The sequence below is a fragment of the Limulus polyphemus genome, unplaced genomic scaffold, assembly GCF_000517525.1.
Source record: "Limulus polyphemus unplaced genomic scaffold, Limulus_polyphemus-2.1.2 Scaffold3776, whole genome shotgun sequence".
In the NCBI taxonomy this organism is placed as follows: domain Eukaryota; kingdom Metazoa; phylum Arthropoda; class Merostomata; order Xiphosura; family Limulidae; genus Limulus; species Limulus polyphemus.
In genome coordinates, this window is record NW_013669386.1 from 46,222 (window position 1) to 71,517 (window position 25,296).

The following is a 25,296-nucleotide window of genomic DNA, read 5'->3' on the forward strand; positions in this document are numbered from 1 at the left end:
GTTTCAAACACGTCAACAACTTCAACATCACAGTCACATGCTAGTATGCAGACAAAGACCAGAAGTAGCTCCGTCCCGAATGCTTTGGATCAGCAATCACCATCAGATATGTCAAGATCACCCACAGTTCCCACCTGTCTAGGAAATTCAGGATCATCCATAGAAATTCCTGTAAATGTATTACATGTTTCTTTATTTTTATATATAAAAATAATGAATCACCTACTAGTGATAATATAAGTACTTATTAAGTTCTTCATTTCTACAGATCTAGAGTGCACATAATTTAATACTGATAAACTTGTACTGTTTGTTATTTATCTATAGAATTCTGCTTCTGATGTTGATAAAGTTGTAAGCTTGTGGTATAGATGCAAAGGATATTGATACAAGTGTAAGCAATTAATATTATATTTGACACAAGTAAATATTTTTTTGATTTCTGAATTTGCAGTTTTGTTGTATTTAGTTTTTTTTTACTATACCATACAGTGAAGGGCAGCATTGAGAGCAAATTTAAAAATTTTTTAAATATAATTATCACTAAACAAGAAGTTTTTAAAACATGTTTGTTTTTTTTCTTTCTCTCTCTAAGGAACAACCAAAACAAGGTGGTTTTATGTCACGGTTTTTTAACAAATCTCCAGCAAGTGCCAAAGATGAAAATAAACCAGGTATAATTTGTACAAAAGGATTTTTTTTTGCTTCCATGTTCTAGATTATTTTTTTTAGTTTCAGGTGCTCATTGTAGGGTTAATCTTGTGTAGTACTTCAGGTGTTTATTATAATATAATGAATAATTTATGTGTCCAATAATTTTTCTTCTTTTGATGGAGCTTTAGTAGCAATATGTATCCAGCAAGAAACATTTTTTTCCTTCAGAACAAATATTCTATTCTCTATAGAAAGTGTTTACAGCATATTTCAGGTGGAATGATCTTCTGCATTGATATTTCTTCATATCAATATGATTTCACAAATACTGGTACTTAGGTCTCCAGGTAGTTGTTCACAACTCCTGGTAGCAATTAACATACCCAATGAGTTTGCCCTTGACTCTCTGTCATGTCTTCTGACTATATAGGTTTAAACTCTTTTGTTACAAGTCAGTTTAAGTGTGTGGTTTGCAAATGACTAAAATTGACCCCTTCTGGGATGGTTACGTTAAAGGATTTTCTGATGCAAAATTCTTTTATCTTGATCAAAATCATGCAACTATCCTTTATTTGTAATTAATCTAAACATTTCGAGAGTTGAGTTGAATAATAAAGGTATTATGTATAAATGATAACAACTATCATTTTAAATCATAGCTCCATCACCAGAACCCCCTCCAGTTGTCAGAGCTTCTGAGAAACCATTTGAAAAAGTAGAGGATTTCATTCTTGAGAGCAATGTAGATCAGTCTTTCAAATCTTTTTTAGAAGACACAAACCAATCCACTTCTGAAGTGGATTACTGTGTAACATCTGTTCAAGAACACAGTGACAGGTAGGTTTTCATAGCTTATGAACCAATTTATTCATATTATGAGCACTTATGTCTTCTTTAACTGCTACTGGCTCAGTGGATTACACTGACCTTTTGACCCCAAAGTGACCATCAGAGTTTCTATAATAATAAGTTTTGTATATTTCACGAAATATGGCAAACTTTCAATAAACATTACGAGTCTTTTCTACACAAAAACTTTTACTTAAGTATTTTTGCTAAGAATTTGTCACTGAATATATATGGAGCCCAATGTTGATTGATCTGAGTGCTAAGTGATTTTCATGTTAAGATTAACAATACTTTTCTTCACCTGAAAACTATCACATTTTATTTGCATAATCTCTAAAACCTCCTAAATAAATATCCTATGTTCTTTCTGTTATTTACTCTACTCTAACTGTACGCATTTGGTCAATTTGACCAACTTCGTAACCGCTATAAAAAATACCAAATAAATTTCAATTACCCTTTTTTTATTCTAGAATGACTGCAAATTGTAACAAGACACTACAATTATTTATCCTAAATACCGTCAAGTTTATAACAGTTTACATCTGTTTCTACTTAAATGTTATTGTTTTATTGCCCCTTGAACTGCATCTAACCAATAATCCTGTCATGCAAGTTGTAAATTACTTGGTGAACATGTAGCTCAAGTTACTGTGTTGAATTATTTAACGTACAAGCTGTTCTTGAGCATAGCTTGTGAAAAAATGTTTATCTAATCTAACCTAAAAAATTTCTAATTCTTATTTTTAGTTACTTTTATAATAATAAATAATGAATATAAAAAAGAAATATGGTACTTACCTGTGTCTTCTTGTATTTTTGCTGTTAACCATCGATAAAAATTAAGCCTACTTGTTTTATACTAATGGTACTAGGACACTAAATAATTCTTATTTAATTAAACAATGCACAAGATAATATAAAATAATAACACACACAAAACAAACAATGTCCTATAACTATCATAATTTACCTGGTCTTTAAAATGAGAGCACTTAAAAATATAGCAAAGCATGTTGATATGAATTCTGAGGGTGAAATTTTGAAACTGGAGGCAAAATAGACAATACTCTGTATGGAAAACAATGGAATGTAATATGTCATTTGATAGATTAAAACTTTGGCTTTCTGTTGGTTATTAATAATGTAGTATAAAATGTCAGAGAATTATTGACAATTTGTGAAAAAGAGAATGTGACAAATGGGTCTGATTTTCTAGTTTATGGTCCCATAAACAAATAAGATTGATACTATAAAACTTATGCTTTGCCTTAATAATATCTATATCATAATGAGTAATTTACATTAAATTTTGTACTGTTCATGCTATTCTAATTGGTATAAGATAAACAAAAAGTAGTTTAATAAAATTCTGAATGTAAGACACTAAAACCTTGTGTTATGCATAGTAAAGGAAACCCATGGTGATAGGGTTAACAAAAGACATAAATATCTTTAGAATTATCACACACTAGCATGTAGTGATACAAGAAAAGAAATCTACCTTTTAGTGTTCTTAACCCCCTCACTACAGTTAGATCATGTGCACATGTCAGGACTTTTTTTTACAATATGCAGTTAACAATTTAACTTTTAATATATGTTTTTAATTTTATAAGGAAATATTTTCTTCAATCTCCCTTAGTATAAGAATTGTGACATTTGTTCTCTAGGTCTTCCCTCTAAAAATTATAGCTAATAATCCATATTTTAATAGTATATAAGTTTTAAGTTCTTAATTCTACAAGGCAATATTAAAAAAAAATATTGAATTTTTCATAGTGTGACACACGTTACACATTTTTTCTAGGCATCTTGTTTCCTCTATTTTAACCACCACCCCTTGGAAAAGTACGAAATTAAATGTAAATTGTTCACTATAAAATCAGTATTGCTCCAACAAACCAGTCTTCAGTTTTGTTTGGTTACAGAGCTATCGAATAGAAAATCAAACCCCTCCTGCCACATCCTTTCTTTTAGGATTTGTTAATAGTTCTCTCTTACACTTAATTATGTTTTACCTATAACCAATAGAAAGTCAAGGTTTTCATCTATCAAATGATGTATTTTATAACATTATGTTCTGAATGGTTAAATGTCAGTTTCACTCAGAGTACCAACATCGTTCCTGTGAGAAAGTTAACAACTAGCTAGGATGAATTTGTAACAACTCTGGTCGCATAGTTAGAAAGCCAGAAAATTTTTGAATGATAAGGGAATTTGCCTACTTTTTGCATTTTATTAGTCTATATTGTTTGGTGCATTATTTAATTAAATAAAAACTATTAAGTGCATTACTATCATTAGTATATAATAATTAGGGTTAACTCTCTTCAACAATCAACATCAATAAAGAAAGATAATTGGTTAAGTATTTTATTTCTTGTTTTTCATGTTTATTCTTTATGTATAATTATTAAAGTAACTAAAATGTAAAAACAGGGATTCTTTTAGGTTAGTTAAGATTAGATTAGATAAAATAAATAATTTTATGTGGGTAATGTAATTCCTTACTGTAATGTCAGCTGCTGAGTGATTTACCACTTATAATGGTATGGATAGTTGTTAGGCATGGTTCAAAGGGCAATAAAACAATAAAATTTTATTATATATATGGATGTATACTATTACAAACTTAGAGCTACTTAGGATAAACGAATGTAGTTTCATGTTACAATTTGAAGTCATTTTAGAAAGAAAAAATGGTAATTTGCATTTATTTCGATTTTTTTTATAATGGTTACGAAGTCGATCGAATTGACCAATTACGTTTTGAGATAGGGTAGAGAAAATAACAGATAAACTATAAAGTTTTATCGAAAAAACGTTTGAAATGCATTTAGCGTTTTTGTAGGGATTATATAAAGGAAATTTGAAATTTTTGAAATGAGGAAAAGTATTTTTAATTTTAACATGGAAATTACTTTGCACATGGACTATTCAAAACAATTACTCAATATATTCTTGGACAAATCTTTATTTTATTTCATTAAAAATACTTCACTAAAAATGTGATTTTTTGTATGTGAAAGACTTATAATATTAACTGAAAGACTGCCAAATTTTGTGAAGGTATATACACTATATTGAAAGTTAGAAGTATTAAATCTATAAAGATGTTAAACAATTACAAAGAATTTACTTGTTTACAAAGAGTTGACAGAGCCCATGTTGAGAGAGTTAAGAGATGGTGATAAGTAGGTTTCATACTGCAAAAAAAAGCCAATATAATAATCATGTGGACAGTTGTTTCCTCTGTACCATATGAAACACAAGTTAGTTATGGCTTGATGTGGGTTTTAAGTATTTCTTGCTGTGAAAGTCTCTCACAAAAGGCCCAGTCTCTTGTTATAGTTTTCATACTATAACTTTTAATACAGTATGCATATCTTCACGAAATTTTTCAGTGAACATTACAAGGCCTTCTTACACAAAATATCAGATTTTGTTATTAAATTTTGAGGTTTTTTTGGTAATTATTTTATTGTGATTTTTTTTTTGAATGTTGGCTATCCAACATACAAAGTTGTTTTGATTTTAAAACTAAAAATACTTTTATGCATCACAAAATTGTAAAATTTCACATGCAAAATCTTTATAACCTCCAGATAATTATCAAGTGTTTTTTTTTGAAAAAACTTTATATTTTTTCTGTTATTTTCACTATAGTATCTCTGTATGGGTTTGGTTGATTTGACCGACCTTATAACTGCCATAAAAGATTAGAATGACTAAAATTATAACATGAAGCCACAAGTGTTTGATCTAAGTAGCTTAAATTTCATAACATTATGCATCTATATATATTTATTATTTTTATTTTATTGACCTTTCAGCTGTATCTGACTAACATTACAGAAGTTGTAATGATGCAGTGCACGTGCTCTTATGTTACCATATCCAATAGTATAAAACTGGCCTTTACAAATTGACCTTTGACAGTTACCTTTCAGTTATAATACATTACATATGTGTATATATACATTATTTTCTTAAAATATATAACAGTAAGTAAAGAAATATAGAAAACAATGGTCACTACTTATGATTTTAAAGAAGTTTGTACTTGCTGTACCTTGCATGCTAACTGTTGCTGAATTTTGCTCATGGAGGATTTAAAACAAAATAACATTTTTAGTTTATATATGTACTTTGAAATAATAAAAAATCATAAATTACTCTATCAGTATTGCAGAATCACACTGTAATTTATCAGGTTTACTAACTAAACTGTAGTTGGGTCTAAAAATGTGTCATTTTTTTTAACAATATTTTCACTTACCCCTTCTTTCTGATATTTGAGACAGAAGAAATAAATCTTGGGAAATTCCCTCCTTCGAGATGCTGAGAAAAAACATGGGAAATTCTGAGCTTTTAATTAGTTATAAACACATGATAGAGGGAAGCTAGTGTATGTAAGCAAGTATTTCCAAAAATGGAATAGGTCGATGTGGCCATTGTGTTTGATTCACTAGATATATTGATATCTCAGCAAATGGAAAAGATAGGAGGTCCTTTTTTTATATTTTAACTTGTCAATATTGGTAATTTCAGTTTCTAATTTATAAAAAAGTATATACTTTGTACTTGGACATCATAATAATCTAATTTGAACCAACACTGCATTCAACATACCACGTAACACAAAAATTGATATTTAGATTTTTTTTTTGTATTTACTTTTAAGTTAAGAGATTAACTAATGTATAATACTAACATTTGAATCATAATATACAATTTGATACCAAACTTATCGATATACATTCATAAAATAGTAGTTCAATAACATTTTAAATGTAAGTCTTCAAATGTGATGACATGCCCCTTGACTTCTGACCATAGGAAAACCAGTTGCAATAGGGTTAACCTTATGTGCACAGGTGGTGTTCAGAATGTAAATGTCATAACTTTTACAGAGTTACATTTAAAGGTTAATTAAACAAATTTGTTATCAATGTATTTCAATAAACTTGGCATCAAAATACAGTTTATAATTTAAAAAAGATATATTTAAGTAAATTCTCAACCTTCATTTCTGTGTGTGTGATGTGATGCCTCTCTGCTCTGAATTTTCTGTATTATAATTTATTTCTTCCCTTATATGGGTTTCAGAATATCCAACTATTGACAGGCTAGAATTTAAGATGAGAGCTTTTCATATTTCTGAAATATCAAAAAATTGTTTACATCCACTAACTTTTTATGATTTACAATTACTTGTTTCTTTATGCTTGCTTGTCAACAGTTCATGTTTATAGCCAATAGAAAGGCCATTTTTGTGAAGTACTTGATTATGATGTATTTAAGTTAATTAATTTTAATAAAAGGTGCCATTTCAAAAGCAGGTTTTATTGAATGAAGAAAGAAGTCAGTGCTCCTGTAAATAAGGAAATTTTTTAAACCTTTATAGGTTAGTTAAAAAAAGCTCATTTAAATTATAGTAGTTTTGGGGCATTCTGTTTTACTTTTTGAATTATTGTTTGTGTTTTAAAGTGTGTATTTGAAAGCTATATGAATTGCTTTTTGGACAACAAACTCAGTGAGAAAGAATTTAGGGTTAATGAAGACTGGCATCCAAGAGCAAAAGGACTTTAATCCTGAAGTAAGTGCAAAATTTCTTATTCTGAGACAATAATCTTCTTCCTATTGTAGAAATGCTACTATTCTTGAGTGTCTACCTATGAGATTTGCATGCCACTAGCCTTGGGCTAACTCCCACCTAAATTCACTTGTGTAACATGAACTGCACTGGTACATGATGATGTCATTGTGTGACAATAGCTCTCCACCAATAGAAGGGCAACAGAACCTCAGTACATAATAACTCTTTCACTTGTGATAACTTCATTCTTTTCCCCAGCACTACATTGAACAGATGTGTTCAGATTTCTTATTTTGAGTTCAACTTATGGGATTTGTACTGTTGACAAAACTCTGATTTTCATTTTCTTCAGTTTTTGTTTTAATTAGGTGTTTATCTTGAATTCTCAAGTGACAATGACTTCAACTTTGTCCTGTGTGAGTGATGATGTTATACACACACGGCCTAGTTATACTGTGGCTTCAGGTAGCTCATTGACTGTGGAGGATGATACTGCCATTGTACAGTGTGTTGTGGGATCCATTATGCATGCTAGGCTTTCTATTCCCTTCCATTCAGTCAATGTCCCTTCCCTCTCAGTTTGAGATTTAACAAGAATAAGAACAATTTGATTACCTATTCCCTCCACCTGGATTTGCATTGGGTACTTCCCTACCTGTTGAGAAAAATCTTTAACTTTCCACACTGTTTCAAGACTTGATTTCTCATATATGTTCTTTTCTTTTGCCAATGTCTTATGGTTCCTTCTGTTTCCTCCTTTGCCTGACATTTTGGTGCATGCTGATTCCTCCTTTGAACAACTTTGCACCTGTACCCCATAACTCATCTTTCTCACCTTCTTGATTCTTATGTTCTAGCTTACAGCCAGTCTTCCTTTCCCTTTCTGTATTCTTGGTCTTTGGAATCTCTATCTGCTTGAGGAATGGACCCTTTTTCTTCGTTTCACTCTCAAGTGCCCAGTTTTTGCATCTTTGTTTTTTTTTCACCACCCTCCTATGCTTCCTATTTTCCCTATCTGCACCTCTTGTTTGAGGTGATTCATAGTGTTCCAGAAGAATTTTCAGGGGAGATTTGTTCCCTTCCTTTCACTATGATGGTCTGTCTTATTTCTTCTGCTCTTTCCCGGCTCACTTAGTTCCTCTGCTGTTGGGTCAGAATACACTCATTATCAATGAACGACTACATACTTCTTATCTGCTTCCATCAGAATCACATCTTCCAATTCCATGCTCTTCCCTTCTGCATGATGTCAGCCCCTTATGCATTTAATTGAGTCATAAGGACCTTCACTCATGAATTTCATGGCCTAGGACTAAGATTCCACTTCTACATGGATGATTGGCTCCTCTTAGCCCATTCTCAGGAGGTATCCTCTTCTCACAACTCTCTTCTTCTTCAGGAGGCTGCTTGGTTGGGGTGTCTTGTCAAGATATTCAAGTCCTTTCTCATGCCTACTCTCATCCTAGTCGAGCTCAGCCTTCTCCCCGTTGTCAGCAAGCTATGAGTGTCTTGTCACCAAAATTTGCTCTTCGCCTTCTCATCCTGCTTGAGAAGTTCTTTTGCTTTTGGGGACTCTGGCTTCCCTGTAACCCCTTATTCATTTAGGGTGTGCAAACATGCACCTCCTCCAGTGCACCTTACAGAACCACTGGATTCCTTCTCGGGATCCACTGTCATCAATTGTGAACCTACCCTCTCCTCTACTTGAGGAACTGTCATGGTTGCTGGATCTGGTTTTCCCCTACCACCCCCAGACTAGGTCTCCATCTCTTCATCAATGCTTCCCGATCAAGTTGGGGATCTTCTCTGAATGGTCACATGACTTACGATGTTTGGATGTAGGACAAGCATTCACTCCATATCAACATGCTCTAACTTCTTGCTGTTTCTCAGACATATTCCCATTTTCTACCCCTATTGGTGGATCACTTGGTTATGATCCACTCTGACAATTCCAAGGTTGTTTCCTACATCAACCTTCAAGGGGGCACCCATTCCAGGACTCTTTACTTTTAAGTATTGGACCTACTCTTCTGACTCATTTCATGTCAGGTTTGTCTTCTTGCCTGTCATTCTGTGAGCTATGGACCTTGTAAAACCCTTTCTCTCAGCTGGACTGCATTCTACCAACATAGTGGTCTCTAAACCTTCAGTTCTTTAGTGGAGTTTGCTCTCGGTTGGGCACATCTCTCATATATGCCTTTGCCACTCCCTCAACTCGAAGCTTCCTCTTTTTGGGTCCCCTATTCCTCATTTCTTTGACCCTGGCTGTCGATACACTTAGCCAGGGCTGGTCATACTTTTTTCTATATGTCTATCCTCCTTCCTTGGGCCCTTGCCTTGATACACAACACTCCTTATTGAGTTCTATTGGTGACCTCTTTGGCCAGCTAAGCATTGGTTTTCTCTGTTTCTTTACTTAGCATCCAGACTCCCCTTCCTCTATCCAGTGACCTTTCTCTATTGCTTCAACCTAACTCGCACCTTCCTTTATATCAGTCTATCATGGAAAGTGGCAAATCTTTCATTGTTGGTCCATTCACCACTCCTTTCCTCCTGACCATCCTACTGTGAACCATCTTTTTGCCTTTTCTACCTGGCTGTTCCATCATAGTTTGTTAGTCTCTAACATTGCTGGTTATCAGGCAGCCTTGTCCACTATATTTTGACTTTCTGGGTACCAAAGGGTATTTTCATCTTCTGTACTCTCCAGTCTGTTCCACTTCATCATTCTTCACTGACTTCACCTAATTTACATGCTTGACTGGGATCTTAATGTAGTTTTGCTCACTTTCATGCATGCACTGTTCAAGCCATTGGCTTCTTACTCTTTGTACCACCCTTCTCTCAAGACTTATTTCCTCCTCCTTGACTCCTGCAGTTGCTGTCATTTGGATGTCTATGTTATTGATGCATCTTGCAACTTCTTCCACAGAAATTATATACTTCTTTATTCAGGCCGATCTTTCCTGTACTAGGACTTCTGCTGCTTGTGAAGGTAACCATACTTTCTCTCCTATCTCCCTTCCTTCTGCCTCTCACCTGTATGATTGTTCAGATCTGGATCAGCTCCTGTGTCCTTTTTGAGCTATTCAGTGTTAATTATCATGGATTTCTACTTTTTTGGGTTCCTGTCATCATCTGTTTATACCTTGGTACCCCTCTTCTTCCAGGGACCTCTCTCCCTCTATCCTTACTGTATGGGTCTGTCAGTTATTTTGGTTGATATATTCTTTTCAGGATATGGAGGCTTGCAAGCTTTTTCACATTTTGTCACCTGCCTTACTTTTGCTTCCAATCTTCACCGGTCCTTGAATGAGATCCTCCAGGTAGGCATGTGAATAACTCCACATATATTCATCACTCATTATCTTCATCATCTGGCTATTTCATCTCCTGCAGGATTTTGACTTCACCCAGTTGCCATTCTTCTTCAGTCAACCCACCATCTTTGAGATGGGTAAGTATGTTTTTTTTCCTTTCTCTTCATTCTGTCGCTTGGAATCCCTCTGTGGGCTGGTGTTGCCTCCTAGGGTATGCTTATTTCCCAAAATCCACATTAAGCCGGGATAAAGGAGTGTTCAGCCCACCTGTCCTGCCTCTACCAGAGTGCACTTTGAAATGGGGTGTTCAAAACCATCTGAGGTATCCTCATGGTATGCAAGTTTACTCAGTTGTCTGATCCAGATTGTACCAATTTCATGGATTACCATGGGAAAATCCAGCACCAGTCTTCTTTGGATTGCACTTGTTGGCTTTTAAGAATAGGGTTTTGCAGTCACCAATTGCACTGTCTTCAGTAAAAGACCTTTCTGGCTGGTAGTCTGATGGGGAACTGGGCACTTCTCTGAGTCTTCCCAATGCAAATTCTCCCCCATCTTTTCTTCAAATGGAGCATGGAAGACCCTTGCCAATTACCAGTTCCTAGCTGCTGGGATGGTAGACCATGGAGAATCTTCACTGGTTGGGCTTAGCACAATATGGTGAGAAGTAGGGTGGTTCTGACACTGTCAGTGTAGTATGGGTCACTCCTCAAACAGCTACTATATCCTTCTCCTGCAGCCAGAGTTTGTCCAGTAGAATCGAGGTGAGCACACATAATATGTTCAGAATGAGCTTGAACCACACTACACATTGGCTATTGACTACTTATGTGTGGGTGCTCTGTTGGTCATGATCACATTTTACCCATCCCTGCAACACATCAGACTCTTTTACCTTTTTCTCCCTTTCATCTTGGGGGAAGATCATACCCTGGTTGATACAAGATGCAGTCTCCCATGGATGTGTCCCTGCCATTGGGTTTCACACTCCATGGGCTTTCTTTGGGTGCTTTCTGAAGGGAGTTCATTTAGGTACATTTTGGCACCTACTCCTAAGTCACTTCAATGTGGGAGTCTAGCTTTTCTGTGTGTAGAGGTGAGATATCGTCTTGGAAGTTAACATTTTCAGATTATGAAAATGTATTTCTGAGAGGTATTCACCTCTTCACACATTCCTGCCCGACCTTCTCACTTCCAGTATACTTTGGCTCCTTTAAGAGTGAAGTTGTCATGGGGGTAGATGTGTAGGGAGAGGTACTCCACATGGAGGTTATGTTGCCCTCTTATTGGTGGAGGGCTATTGTCTTATGATGATGTCATCATGCACCAGTGCAGTTCATGTTAAACATTTAAATTTAAGTGGGAGTTAGCTCAAGGCTAGTGGCATGCAAATTTCATAGGCAGACATGTGAAGGAAATAGTATTTCTGTGTAAAGAGGTGAGTATCTATTGGAAATGCATTTTTGGATTAGGAAAAATCTTAACTTTTGTATGTATATTTTCCATTTATTTTATTTAATATATAAAAATTCAAGTTATTAGGTTAAAAAAAACTTAAATACTTTTTTTTTACCTTGAGTAATGAATAAAAATATATGTACTTAGATGTTGCATGACGTAACCTGAAATAATGTTTACGCTAAAATTCTCGACACTCCTACTGAGTAAATTATTGCTATTCTTAGTAGTTAGACATGGTCCAAGAATAATAAAACAATTAAATTAAAGCAAATGTAAACTGTTTAGAACAATCTGCATTCACTGTAGAAATAAAAAAGTGGGTAAGGCAGATTTATTTTCCTTTTTTTGTGAGGTTTAAAATTTCTGTTAAATGAACAGAGCCTGTTTAGTGTTAGGGTAGAGAAAAATAACAGATAGATATAAAATTTTACCAAAAAAAAACTTGATATTCATTTAGGAGGTTCTAGAGGTTAGTGAATAAAATAGTAAAACGAAAAAAAGTACTTTTATTCTTAATGTGAAAATCACCTTACACTCAGAGTGTGAATGAGACTGACTAATGCAAATTCAGTGACAAGTCTTTAGTTGAAATATTTTATTAAAAATTTGGTTTTCTGTGTTTTTGTGATGTTTACTGAAAGCTTATCAAATTTCTTTAAGATACATTTAGTAAATTTGTAATTATAGACTCTGTAGTAGATATTATTTCTCCAATACAGGCTAGGTTTTAATGGACTGATGCTGTGCATGTAGGATTAAAGAAGTTTTCTCATTAAGTAGAAGCAGTTAAACAGTGATATGTCTTTCGTTGCTGAAAAACATAGTTTATTTGATTTCTTAATTTCTAAGACATCATAATCATAACATGAACATTTAAGCTTCTTGGTGTTAAAAAATAGATTGGGCAGAAGATATATGATCCAGGATCCAGTTTTGTAAAAGTAATGTTTTTATTCTATTCTTTATGTACAATATTCTACCCCTTTCTCTCTCTCTCCCTTATTACATTTTCTTATGAAATATTATATGTATGGTGTTTTGAGTTGTCTTACTTGCCATGTTTTACTGTGAAGTTTTAGACATGGTAACTTTTCTGTTCTGCTAGCTTTGTTATGTTTTATTATCTTAATTTTCACATGTGTTCTTTATTTCATATTAAGTAAAACAGGAACAAAATTTAATGATTGTATTGAATTTTTATAACTGACAGTGACAGTGAGGATGGGGGTGGTAATCCAATGGTGGCTGGATTTCAAGATGAATTGGATCCTGAAGACATTGTAACTCATCCCATCAATGAGGTGATCCATGAAGAAGATGATGAGGAAGATGAAGAACCAACTTATAAAAATGTTAAGAATGGGAAAAAAGAACATAACTTCTGTGTAATTACTACAACACAAGAAACAGTATCGGGAGGTAAGAAAAAATAAAAGGTATTAGAATTTATCTTTTATGAAGTTGAGTTTATATTGTACACCTGGATCCCTTTTGTAACAGCTTAAATAATTCCATTTTCAAGTTATTGTTGTTATATAAAATGGAGGCCTAGGAACAAAAGTAGGAAAAAATACTTTGACTATCATTGATTTTTTATTAGAAATTTTCAACTTTATATGAATTGAATCAATACTGTAAAATGGGAACTTGCTACATGTATAGTTTTAGTTTAAATCATTGCAGTTAAAATGAAAATATCAACATCTATATGATTAGTAGTTACACACAAAATCTAATGATTTTTTTTGTCAAATACACATTTTTTATCAATCATCATGGATATTAAACATTTATTTGCACTACTAATATCCTTAAAATTTTGTCCAATTCTAGGGATAAAATTAAAATATCATTAAATCTTGTCTACTTTGTCTTCTCTCAACCTGTCTTATTTAATGCCTATGATAAAGTATACAATAAAGTCTGCATTTGAGCTGTCACACTTGTTTTTAGTTTTCTTATATTTGTGAATCAATTATCAGTAGAATCAGACTCATTAATTGCAAGCAGTCTTTCATAGTTGTGAAATGTTTATTGTTTTTTTCACATTTTTCAACTAATTTGGCCAGACAGTGCTGAATGTCATAATCTATATCACTATTTGCTCATAATGTTAATCTGCTGAATTACATGCCTCGTTGTTTTTGTTTTGTCATAACATAGTGAGATAATTAGATTTCGTATTCTAATATCATTGACAAAATCCACCACTCTGAATACAGGTTAGTTTTGAGTATGAGCCTTTAATTGTGCACTGACTTATGCAGACATACATTTTGACTGGGATTATATGGAAGAATTATTTGGTATTATATGAAGAAATCTTCTGAGATTTATTTGGAAATTACTAGCTAATTTCATGCATTTTATAATCTCTCTCTCTTTTATATATATAGATGAACCTGATCTAGGTCCAGCATTGATACCATCTCAACTAAATATAACATCTGCTCATCCCAAGAAAGAGGTAAGGCCCCTTTTTTAAATAAATGAAGCTGATTTGTATGTAAGTGTAATTTTAGTTTTATTATAAAGGACTTAGAGCAAGATCCTTCTAAGATTTATTGAATACATTAAATAGTAGTGTAAATATAGGGTTTCGTGATAACCAAATGATTTTTATGAAATTTTCAATTTCTTTCTCTCTCTCTTCGTTCAGAAGGTTTAGTACATTATGTTGAAACAATTTTAAATATTCAAAACAGCAAGTCGTACGATAGTCACAACTAGTATAAAGTTACAGCAGTAGATTGTACATATCAGAAGTACATTTTGAAATTGCTTGGCATTTCATAGGTAGTGTAATGCCACCAAAAATTGATTCCTTTTGGAAAGGGTATGTAACAACCCATTTTGATGCAAAATATTCATACACTGGGATCATATAAATGTGTTCAGATGTGGGATTTATAATTTCCAAGATGGAGATATCCCTTGTTCTTAATGGCATTGGAAGACAAAAAAAATGTGCAAGCAGAAAGAGAGTTGTGACAAGTTGTACCCCAGCCACAGTAAGCAAAGTTTGGTATCATGTAACTGGTGAGAGTCCACAAAAAATGATCGATTGTAAAAGATGTCCATGTGTCAATGATATATCCATGAAAGGAAGACCAGCTGTAGAAAACTGTATGAAGAGTAACTAGCATGGAGAAAATGGCAGTATGTGATATCATTCAATAAAGCATAACACATCTCTTGGCAATTTCTACCAGTCAATGTGGGAAAAGAAATTTCAGAATTTACATGACATGTCATGAAACTTGTTTTAAGGGTTTTATGATCATTGCTGTATTCTGCAGCAGGGGCAAGTTAGGGATCAGGAGAATGGATACAAAGATTAAGGTAAACTCTGCATACAACCAGACTAATGTTCTGTACCCTTTGTATCACGCAGAAATAATTGGCTTTGTATGGAAACGAGGTCAACAGGGCATAAGTTCCTCAAGATAATGCTCAAGCATCTAAAGAATGAAATAGGTATTCATGCTATTCTGTATAAAGACATGTCCTCATACACTAAATGAATTATGGAAACCCCTCGGGGAGGAGTGGTGTGCTTTGGACATGACAACTTAAAGATAAAGTATTTTGCAGTGCAACTATGCTGCGGTGCTATTGTCAAGATGCAAAGTCATCTGATAGAGCCTGACATGATCTGTAACAGTATGGTCAGGCTCCAGAATTCTTTTAATATTATGTAGTTAACTGTCTGTAATAGCACAAATATACTATATTTGTATTTTATTCTCTCTTTCTTCATATATATGGAGAGAAACTTGACTCTTTAACTTAACAGTTAGACAGTTTATAAATAAAAGAAAGGTTTAATTTCAGCTGGCATGTATAGAGTTGTGACTATGTACTACTTAAAAAAATTGAGCTAAGGTTTTTAACTTGAAGGAAAGTAAAAAAATATGAGAACTATAGTATTCTATTTGAAAAATAATATTTTAATTGTGGGGTACTATCAGTTTAATAAGAGAAGACAGCTGTTATTTATTATGATGTATGCACAGTAAGGTTAAGGAGTTATTTAGTTATCACTGAAGCTACAAATCATTTAGTGCATCAATTAAAACTGAAAAAACTACTACTATAATATATTTGTAGTGAAGCACAAGTAAATCTGAACGTGAAAATTTAAGCATGCATAACCATGATAATTTGAAAGAGTTTATTTGAGTTGATATAATTTGTTTTGTTCAAGGTGTAGATGACACTTATAAAAGAATTTTCAGAAGATATTTAAAGTTTCTTTCTGGAAAGACTAAATAAATGAGTACAAGTAATATAGGGTAACACATATGTTTCTTTTTTCTTTCAAGCAATGTTTTACTGACAATGTTTTGTAACCTATAACAGTGATGTGTTCTGTAGATGAATTTACTTAGTGTTTTTAGGTGTTAATTTTTTCTGTGTAAGAAACTTTTCCCCCAAAGTTTTTATCACAGGTACCTAACTTATGACTCTACAAAGTTGTTGACCTGAGTAACTAATATATGTATCTATCAAATTGTTTTCATAGTTGCCCTGTCAGAGATACAAGTTAATTATGATTGCTACTTTTCTTCACTGACTATTGACAGGATAATGTAGGTGAGCACAATGGAATTCTGTCTCCCTCCAGTGATGATCTATCACCTTCTCATCAGCCTGAAGTAACTCAGTTTGTTCGGTTAGAGAATGAAGACTTGAGTATTTTTGAAAAAGGATATGGAATTTGTTATGCAAGTCCAAGTAACCCTTCAAGTAGTAAGTATGGAATGTTTAGCGGGGATGAGTATTGCCAGAAATTTCATATTGCAATATATATTACTGTATTGCAATACACATTGCAATATATTGCACAAAATCTTTGCTTACTGAGATAATTTTGTCTACTCATTGGTTACCTAGGCCTTAGGTTGTAATATTATGTACCATTGACATATAACGTGAGGTATGTCATTAATCTGCGTACAGCTTGATCCAATCAGAAACTGCCAAAAAATGGTGACTATAAAATAATTAGATGTTTCTAAATTAGTACGTGTGTTTGCACCTCACCATCCATGTTAACAATGCATTGAAGTTGTAGAAATCTCCAAACTGCTCTTATAATGTAATAGTATTAAGGTATCGATGGTTGTAGTGTCAAATGTATTTAACAGCAATATTTTGATAACTTGGCCACAATGGTATGATAGTTTGGTTGAAACCACTTCCATTATTAGCTAATCTGAAGATTGCTTGGGAAACTTAAATTATAAACTAATATAAGGATCGTCTAAAACTTCCATACCACAAATTAGATAAATATACTATTAAACAAAGTTGTTACAAGTTTGTATACATGTCATTCATACTTCTTTGTTTAATGTGTAATGTTTGTAACTAAAGCTTTTGTGATTTGAAGCTTTAAACAGAACTTTTTGTGGCATAAACGTGTCAAAGTAAACAAATTAACTTTGTATGAACACAGTTGCAAGACAACTAGTAACTTGTGCTTGGATTGGTAAGAAAATACATAGCTAGACATTTACAATACTTATTTTGACAAATCATTTGATCATAAAAGGTTTAAAAATGTTAAATCTATATATATTGTTGTCCTTTCCTAGGGTTAATTTCCTTTGATAAGCATGCTCTAAGGGCAGCATGTTATGATACCTGCAAGGATCACTATTGAAACACAGGAAGGCGAGGGGTTAGAAAATCATTAGTTGAAATCTTATAGAAAATACAGTAATCAATCTGTGATGACAAACGTTTTTCAGCAATTCACACACTTAATCCTTTGCAAATAAGTTTTTATATTATTGATGGTGGGCATTTGTAGTCTTTTATATAGTGTTTTTTTATTGATCACTAACTTTACACTAGAAATTATAAAAAAAAACATGAAATAATTCTTGAAATTTGTGAAAGTATCATGAAATAAATTGGGAATTATTCTTGAATTTCTGTCTGTTGAAAATGCAAGAACCCTTCAAACTTTAATTTGAAAAAAATATACTGTGAAAAACCAGTTTAAAGGAAGTGTACCGTTATATGCATACTGCTGGGTTGTTAGCCACAATATACCAGTAAAACCATGTGTTTTGTAAAATAACACAACAACTAGGCACATTTTTTAAAAATGTTTTTATCTTCATAGAACTGATATATGGGGGGAAGCATTTGCTAATAATTAGTGGCTGATGCTTTACCATATGGACATGTATTGACTAAGGCTAACTATTGATAGCTTATCTATCTTGAGCTTGTGTATAAACATATAATAGTTGTGGGTTTAACAGACGTGGTACACTATATAAAATATTCGTTTTAACAATGGAATTAACCATTAGTTTTATTTCCAGAGGCTTTTGAAGTATGATAAGAAATGTTTTTTGTGGAACAAGATCAGGCTGAGAGTTGTAAGACTTAGTCTCTAAGTTCTTTTAATTGTTGATCACAAGGTTTCATTAAATATAGTTAATAAGTTAAAACCTGTTTTATGCAATTTATATATATACATACACACACATATATATGAAGTGATATTCTTTGCCATTTCATGCACTTACTTAGACTAATAAGGCCTAACAAACAGCAGCATTGTCAGCTAAACAAACCTTGATTTTGTCATTTGCAAAATGATTACTTACTTATAATTTTGGTATGGTAAAAAATGTTATGTTAATTATACCCCAGTGATTGTAAGGATGGAGATCCTGCATGCAGTGCTTTTTTGAATCAAAACAAATAGAAAATATACAGCTTTATAAAATAAAAACTTTACTGGAAAGCTTTGCAAGAATGTATTAAGACATGAAAATTAGTAAATTGTGTTGAAACCTTAAACAATAAGTAAGCATATTTTGTTTCTCTAAAAAAAAATGCACATCACAACTAGATATTTTGAATTTCCAAAGTTGAGAATCCATAGAAATATCACATATAGAAATTAAGATATCTTATTTTACAGAAGCTACCTTATTTTAAAGACGATTATCATAAGTTGCAATAATGATATGAAGTTTTTTCAGTGCAGTAGTAAAACAAACCATATGCTTGGTGAGGTGAATCAATAAACATAAAAATGTATAATAATTGCCTTTTGTTTTTTGCCTCTTAATTTTAACAGCAGCTTAAAAAGCTCAAATGCATTTCCATAACTTGTTTCTATTGTAGGTACTTGTTTTTTTCATTGAATATTTATTTTTTTATCTTCATTACATATTTTATATATATTTATTATTGTATTTGTTCACTTTTATTTCTTTGCTACAAGTACATTTTAGATAGCTGTAAGTGTTGTAATTATAACCTAAAACATTAGTTCAAAACTAAAACTTTCTAATTTTTTTTTACCAGTTCCAAGTCGGTCTTCCCCTAGTGCAACTCCTGAGGGATCTGAAGCAGTTAGTGAGGACTCAAGTTCAACGAAACCTAAAAAACATAAAGATAAGAGCAGAGTGAGTGATTCACTGTTTCTCAGATTCTTCTCTGTATTTGCTTAACTTATTAATAGAAGATCATTTTGAAGAAAAAGACTTAGATTTTTTTAAGGCCTTTAAAAAGAGATGTTGTATAGAGTGTTGAACTTCATTGTAATTTATAACCAAGGGAGAAAAAAAGTTTCAAATTTCCCCATATCTAAAAGCTCTTTTACTCAACTTATTAGTAAGTGTTGGTTGATTAAAGTTGGAATACTGCTGCAAAAGCAACATATTGATCTTACTCATCAATGGGGAGTTATTTTACTGATTGCTGCAAACAAAAAAGAAAAGAAATTAAGGAACGTAAACCTGTGATATAATAGTTGGAAAGTGAAACACCTTAAGATTACGTTAATTCTACCATGGTGGATGACAATGGCAAAATAGGAACTCCCTGCTTTACTTTTAGAAAAACTTATTCATTCACATCAAGAGAAGTGGAGGAAGTCCTTTCTGAAGAAACAAGATTTTCCTCTTCGTCACAGGCAAATTTTAAATGATATGGAGGAAATTTCTTGTGCTTAATGCCAAATATTTCTTTTAGGTATCAAAAGGAAATTTTATCTCTCTTCAATATGAGGAAATTTTAACATGAAGGGAATAAGATATTTGGTCCATTGGATTTAAACTTCCACAATTGCTTTTAGTCCTAGACAAATTTCCTTATATCCAAGATATCAGGATGTGTCCTTTTTTATCAATCATGGTTATAACAGTTACTGTTGATTTTGACATTGCTTCTATAGATATAAACTGGCTCTTTTCTTGATTAATTAATTAGTCTGATTTTCAATTTAAGTGTTCATGTGTTATTTCAAAGATATATAATAGTTCAGCAATAAGCTACATAGAAAAATTGATGACTCACCCTTAGCAGTGCAGTAGTTATCGTGTGCACATTTAAACACACAACACAGGACCCTAAGCAAACAAATGATGGTAAAAAGTAACTAGTTGTTATTGAAATATGGACAGTTTTTATCATTACCAGTTTTCATGAACTAAAAAGAAATATATTTTTTAATTAACAGTACTGTGAAGTTAGATATAAAGTTCATGTGATTGAGATTAAAATGTTAAATACTTTCAGCAGATTCAAATAAAAAATGTGTCTTTAGCTCACAACATTTATTTGTGTAAACTCCATTTTTTTTTCTTTTGTGAGTTTGGTAAAGAGTTACTGAAGAATAATTTCATTTGTATGATGCTATTGTACAGAGTGAAGAAAAGCACCATAAGAAGTCCCATAAGCATAAAAAGCAGAGAGAAAAAGATAAGCCTGAGAAGAAGGATACAAAGAAGAAAAAGAAAAAGCATCAAAAGAGCTCAGGTGGTGACTTGGATGATTCATCTGATCTTGATAGACTGGAGGAATTTCTTGGATCAAATGGGCGAGTTCCAGAAGGCAAAGAAGCCAGTATTTATGAAGAATTATGAAAAGTATCAAAGCTTTGAAATGCCCTCCAAATTGTTCAGATGTGTAAACAGGTATTCTGTGATGTTGTAGTTTTGTTGCTGAGAAGGTATTGATTGTGTGGAAGAAAACATTCAGTATAAATGTATCCTTGTGAGTAAAAAGACCTGTTACAACACCTCCTAAGGTTTGAAGAATAGTGGTCTTGAACAAATTAATGTATACTTATTCATTAATTAGGAAACAAGAAGTAACTATTTCTGAAGTGTTTTGAGTTCTTTTTTTTATTATTTCATTGACATTTCAATATACTAAAAATGCTACTAGTTTATTGAGATCTTTACTCAGATAATGAACAAAGCCAGATGTGTGAGTTGTTTACTTATTACTTGTTTACATATTAAGCTGATAACTTTCCCAGAAGTTAAAGAAAGATATGTAGTTGAGCAGAAAATAATTAAAGTTTTTTATTTACTTTCATGGTCCTTGAAGCTGTAGAATGATGTGAGTGAAAATTATCAATGGCATAGCCAGAAAATGATGAAGTACATTTTGCTGCTGAGCTGTAGAATAGAATTCATGTACTAAAATGCTTAATAGTAATAACAGATAACAAGCATTAAAACATTGAGGGGAAAGTGAAGGATTTGCCCTCATCCTAGTCTTTAACTATGGTAGTTATGAAGGCTTAACTTTGAAGTGATGCAGAAGTAGCCAGAAATATACTCATTTCATTTTGTATTGTTCTTATGGGATAGGTATAGCTATAGAAAAGAGTGAGGGGAGATAATCAGCAGAAAGGTTATGAATGTTCCAATTTTTTGCTAAATTATATAATATTTATGGTTGAAATACCAAAGAAGCACTGTTATCAATGGCACCACTTCTAACAAGTCAGAAACTGAGCAGTCCGTTTTTGTAAAGAATGACTTGCTAAAATTTATAAAAAGTTATTTTATAAAGTATGCTCTAAAGTTATAATAGTTTGGGCAACTGACTTAATATAGTTTACAGCTCCAATCTCGGTACCAAAAAATACAAGTTAAATTTTTATATATATTAATATTTCTTAAAGAAACATCATGTTCCATGTTTTGAAACTAGTGATACTTAACAAGTAAATGTAAATTTCATTTTTATTTTTTCTTGGATATTTCTGATGGTCTGATGTCAACTTTTGTGATTAAACATTTATGAAGATATCTTTGTGTATTTGAAAGTACGCCAGTAGTTTGACACTTTGTAATAAGTTTCTTGTCTTATGGAACCAGTAATATTTTAAATCTTTGATACCTATTTACATATTTCATAAATATCTAAACTTGTGATTGTGTTTAGTATATATGGTACTGAAAGCTCTCATAATGTAAATTTATTTGTTTAATTTTTATTAAGTTGTTTTTTTCAGTAGCTACTAGATTTCTACATGATGTTTGTTGCCACAAGCATTAAACCCTTTATTTGTAATACAGATATATTTATAATATTTTAAATTTCTATACAGTATCTCTGCACTTTACTTTGCAGTTGCTTTCTGAGAGCTAATAAGTTTCTGCTCTGCACTTACTAGTAACATCCTATGGTGGGTCAGTGTTAACTTTACAGACTTACATCACTAAAATCTAAGGTTTGATTCCCTACAAAGGACAGAGATCAGATAGCCTACACACTAGGCTCAAAAAACAACTTGCCACTAACATTACAGCTGTACAGTTTATTTGTTGTGTATCTTCACAGAATATCTCAAATACCTATTTGATGTCATATGGATATCTTAAGTTTTGAGATAATATGCAAGTAAATATATGTGGTTTAGGGAAATTGTATGTTGGTTTCCTGTTAAGATCTTAAATAAATATTTATATGATTTCTGTTCAATTTATGTTTCACATAGATATCTGGTGTTTTTAGCTGAGATATATGCATTTCTTTCACAAAAAAATTGTAGTTTTGTTTCTTTCCAAAACTGGTTTATAATATATATGATTTCTCTCCAGAATTTTAAATATCCAGGTGATATACATATAACATATGTATATGTTTATTCATATATGTTATGATGGTATGAAACATTACAAAAAATACTACATAAACATCAGATAGAACAAGATATTCACAAAATCAGGATTTTTACAAAATAATCTGCTCTAAGAAAGAACTGTTGAAATACAACTTCAAATTTTTTCATAAATTTAACATTTGCATGCTGAACTTTTGTTTATAATCATCATTAAGTTAATTTTATGGTAAACATTTTATTTAAAAAATAAGATTATATGTTTTATGGTAACATGCCTTGTTTATAAGATGGGCTGTAGTACGAAGGTATCTAAACAAGCTTTACTTTTCATAGTAATTACCAATAAGTTAAAGAATATGTTTTGTAATGTATTTGCCTATATTTTATATATAGCTCTTAATTTCCCTTGAAGCAACTTAAAAAGATCTGTAAGATGTACATGATGTAAGTACTACTACTGCTTGAGAAGTTTTTTATATTAAATTATTTTGAAAAAGTCATAGGATATTATTGATTTGATAAAAAAAGATGTTGGGTTAATAACATTTAAAAGAAAATAGAAAAGATACAATTAACTAAAAAAGTTTAGTAATTTAATCACACTGTAGTTATTATGTTATTGATAAAGTCGTGCATTACAGAGATTGTTATTAATTAAAGAAACAGAAATGTTTTGTTTATTTAGATAAGTTCTAGTTGTAGGCTTAAAGACGTTTCCCACTAGTAACTGTTGTTTGATCAGTTTTTTTCTGTTCTAATGCTTGAGAATGTATAACTGTCACCAACTGAAAATGAGATAGTAAAGAATTTGATAAGTGAGGGGAAATTTCTAGTTTGAATTGTTTTAATAATATTTGATATTCATTATCACAATTGGTTATTAAACTTATTATTTTCTAAATTGTTAGTAATTTTTCAATTTTAAAACTAGTAAGGGGTTAAATATCTAATATGCTTCAAGATATAAAAGCTATATGTCAAATATATAGCTACCTTACAAATTTTAACACAAGAACAAAGCAACAAAAGTATTGATTACATGAGTTTTATGATTTCCTTTGTAAATAATGTTTGGGATGCTAAATCTTTGCAATTATGAAGAAGAAATTCAAATAGTTTCAATAACTTAGTGAATAAAATATAAGCCTTTCTGTTGTTATGGTATTTAGAAATTTTATGATTCGAGTGCATGCAATAATATTTTACCTAAATTATAGTTTCAGATATAGTGATCTGTTAGTGATGAAATTTAATTTTGAAACCTAAGTGTTGATTTTCTTGGAACAGTCGTTAATTCAAAATACTCATTTTTCATTGACATAGAGCTTTTTTTCAGAATTTGTCACAAATTTAAGCAGACATTTTTAAGACAGTTTCAGGAATTCGAAGTAATATTACTGTTCTTTTAATAAAGAGGAATAAAAGACAGAAATAAGACTTACCTTTTTATAGCAGTTCTGTTTCTTGTAGAGTTTAAGATTAACTCATCAAAGATAGAAGTATACAGTATTTGATGTTTGCAGTAATGCAATAACAGAAGAACTGTACTGGTGCATAAACAGTTTTCAATCAACTTATAATTTGTGACCAGTAATGGCTTTTTGCCTCCTCTCCTCCCTGAGAATAGAATGTACGTGTTAGATTGATGTGAGCTACTAAAAACTATTAGAAATGACATATAATTTTCATTCTTGGACTTAAATATTAAATGTGTGGAGGGTATTAGACAATTTTGTCAATATATTAATGGAAATAAGTAAAAAAAAATAATTAGTGTTTCCATAAGTTAAGATCCCACCATTGTAGCTTCAGTTATGTATAACCAATAGTAAATCTAAATATATGTAGAGAAAACATGAAAGTACAGAGAGTTATTTAGATAGCTTTTATGGACATTATATTTCCTAGCATTAGTTGCTCCTGGTAGACTGAAACTTCTAAACAAATACAAAATGGTGTATTTAAAAATTTCAATAAAATTGCTGTACAAAAAGAATAAACTACAACTCCAAAGTAGGCTAAACAAAATTCAAAACCTAGTATCGAAAACCCCACAATTTTCTCTTTGAATAATTACATTTTACAATTTGTAAAGACTCACTTGTATGCTCTCAAGGAATCTTTATCAGGAGAAAGGTATTTTCAGTATCTTGTTCTTACTTGCATGTGTTAATGTTACCATTTTAATTGTGCCCACTGAACATTGACGGTTTATACTAATACAGACATTTAATTAATAATACTTGTTAATATTTTATAATACCCAGTTTTTATTTTAGAGGTGATTATTCTAGAAGTTTAAGACAAAGAATGTTCCACTGCATTAGTTTTTTTAGTATGTCACTGAACATAACAATAATTTGCTGTGTATTACACATACAGTAACATTGATAATTTCTTTGGATTTAATTAGTTTGATATATGGTTAAATCATCTGATTCACTTGGAATTGTGGCCCAGCATGGCCAAGGAGCTTGACTCGCAATCTCAGGGTTATGGATTCGAATCCA

General features: G+C 31.8%; 1 protein-coding gene and 1 long non-coding RNA gene across 5 annotated transcripts in view; one reads left to right on the forward strand and one right to left on the reverse strand.

Annotated features, from left to right (window-relative positions):
* LOC106470022 (rab-like protein 6) overlaps positions 1-22,644 on the forward strand; it is a 57,134-nt gene extending 34,490 nt beyond the window's left edge. For 3 of the 4 annotated variants that reach the window (XM_013930542.2, XM_022398568.1, XM_022398569.1), the window contains exons 10-17: positions 2-177; positions 596-674; positions 1,314-1,491; positions 13,100-13,308; positions 14,286-14,356; positions 16,476-16,641; positions 19,228-19,328; positions 20,571-22,644. In XM_013930542.2, the coding sequence (XP_013785996.1) occupies positions 2-177; positions 596-674; positions 1,314-1,491; positions 13,100-13,308; positions 14,286-14,356; positions 16,476-16,641; positions 19,228-19,328; positions 20,571-20,789 (1,199 nt within the window). In that variant the 3' untranslated portion in view covers positions 20,790-22,644. The remainder of the gene's footprint in view (position 1; positions 178-595; positions 675-1,313; positions 1,492-13,099; positions 13,309-14,285; positions 14,357-16,475; positions 16,642-19,227; positions 19,329-20,570) is intronic. The other variant, XM_013930543.2, reaches the window with a different exon arrangement.
* Positions 50-24,308, reverse strand: LOC111088443. Its single transcript, XR_002612968.1, has 3 exons — positions 24,229-24,308; positions 19,225-19,302; positions 50-169 (listed from the first exon to the last, which is right to left on the reverse strand). It is a non-coding gene; the product is annotated as an uncharacterized LOC111088443 (long non-coding RNA).
* Between the last annotated feature and the right edge of the window lie 988 nt (positions 24,309-25,296).